The sequence below is a fragment of the Austrofundulus limnaeus genome, unplaced genomic scaffold (assembly GCF_001266775.1).
Source record: "Austrofundulus limnaeus strain Quisiro unplaced genomic scaffold, Austrofundulus_limnaeus-1.0 Scaffold5, whole genome shotgun sequence".
Classification (NCBI taxonomy): Eukaryota; Metazoa; Chordata; class Actinopteri; order Cyprinodontiformes; family Rivulidae; genus Austrofundulus; species Austrofundulus limnaeus.
In genome coordinates this window covers 712,547-713,825 of record NW_013952407.1, presented here as the reverse complement: position 1 = coordinate 713,825, position 1,279 = coordinate 712,547, and the positions used below count along the sequence as shown (strand labels likewise).

Here is a 1,279-nt window from a genome sequence, read left to right as displayed (position 1 = left end):
GGGGTGAGAACATGCAATAAATGATGATGTAAGTTAATTTAGCAGCGCTGAATGAGAAAAGAGATGAGGTTTTTGTCATTTTATAAAAAAAATTCTGATTAAAAGCAAAACAGAAACCAAATCTTAAGAGATGATCTCCGCCTGGATGTTCTGCCTCATTTCACGTCAGCAGCACCAATAGGTTTATTTATTTATTTATTTGTCCCCTCCTCCTCCTCCTCCTCCTCGGTAGTAAAGCTCCGCCATGTAGGCGCGCAGAGCACATCTCCAGTGCGCAGAGAGCGTCTCCTGTCCGGACTCCACACGGTTCTCCTCCTGTTCTCCTCCTGTTCTCCTCCTGTCTCTTCATCCTCCGAAGGCTCTCATCTTGTTCCGCAGCTCCGGTTCTGTTCGGGTTGTTCGAGGAGCCGCAGAACAGAACCGAGGGTGACAATGGGCTGTTTGACAGCAGCGTGACGCGTTTGAGGCTTTATTTTTATTTTATTTTAATTATTTTTTTCTRGATTTCTGCGGAATGGATTCGTCTCCAGTCGACTCCAGAGGCTGACTGGGCACACTGGYCACACTGGGCACTTTGTGTGGGAGTGATGGTCGACCTGCGGCTCTGTGCTCACCTCTCTCCTCCCATCAGCCGCAGCTCTAATTGGAGCATCTTTAATTGGACATCCTGACTCACGCCGCCGCCGCCGCTGGATGCTTTTGTTCTGGTTCTGCTCACCTGCGTTTGTTGAAACCAGCTCCTCCCTTTATTTCTTTATATTTTAATCATTTTTCTTGGAGATTGGAAGGATGCCGGTGAACGCGCTGCCCAGCGGCCCGGGCTCCCTGAGCCCCGCGTCGCTGTCCCGCAGCCTGTCCCGACTGAGGGAGTACCGCACACGGACCAGGATCATGCTGGCCCTGGGGGTCTCTCAYATGGTCCTGGGGAGTCTGATCCTGGCGGTCAGCTTCGCGGCTCTGGCTCTCACCACTTCCCCCAGAGTCCGGCACTCCTGTCCGTTCTGGGCAGGTTTCTCTGTGAGTAAATGATTATTTTACTGACTGCAGCAAACCTGCTTCAAGTTTTTTTTCCTCTCCTATAAGGGGAGAAATATGGCTACAAGATCTAAGAATATATATTTTTTTAATTTAAAGAAAATGTTACATTTTAGGACTTCAGTTAGAACAGGACTAGTGTCACATTTAAATAAAGTTTTTAATTGCATTTAGGAATCTGCCCTAATTTGTCCCACTTTCAGTGCTGGCTCTAGCCATTTTGGTGCCCTAGGCGAGTTGAAGC

General features: G+C 48.5%; 1 protein-coding gene across 4 annotated transcripts in view; it reads left to right on the top strand.

Annotated features, from left to right (window-relative positions):
- fam189a1 (family with sequence similarity 189 member A1) overlaps positions 1-1,279 on the top strand; it is an 86,523-nt gene that overhangs the window by 19,278 nt on the left and 65,966 nt on the right. Inside the window, exon 1 of one of the 4 annotated variants that reach the window (XM_014026302.1) lies at positions 283-1,017. The exons of 1 other annotated variant lie outside the window; for it this stretch is intronic. In XM_014026302.1, the coding sequence (XP_013881756.1) occupies positions 790-1,017 (228 nt within the window). In that variant the 5' untranslated portion in view covers positions 283-789. Of the gene's footprint in view, positions 1-282; positions 1,018-1,279 lie in introns of those variants that run through there. 2 more of the 4 variants (XM_014026314.1, XM_014026309.1) reach the window with 2 other exon arrangements.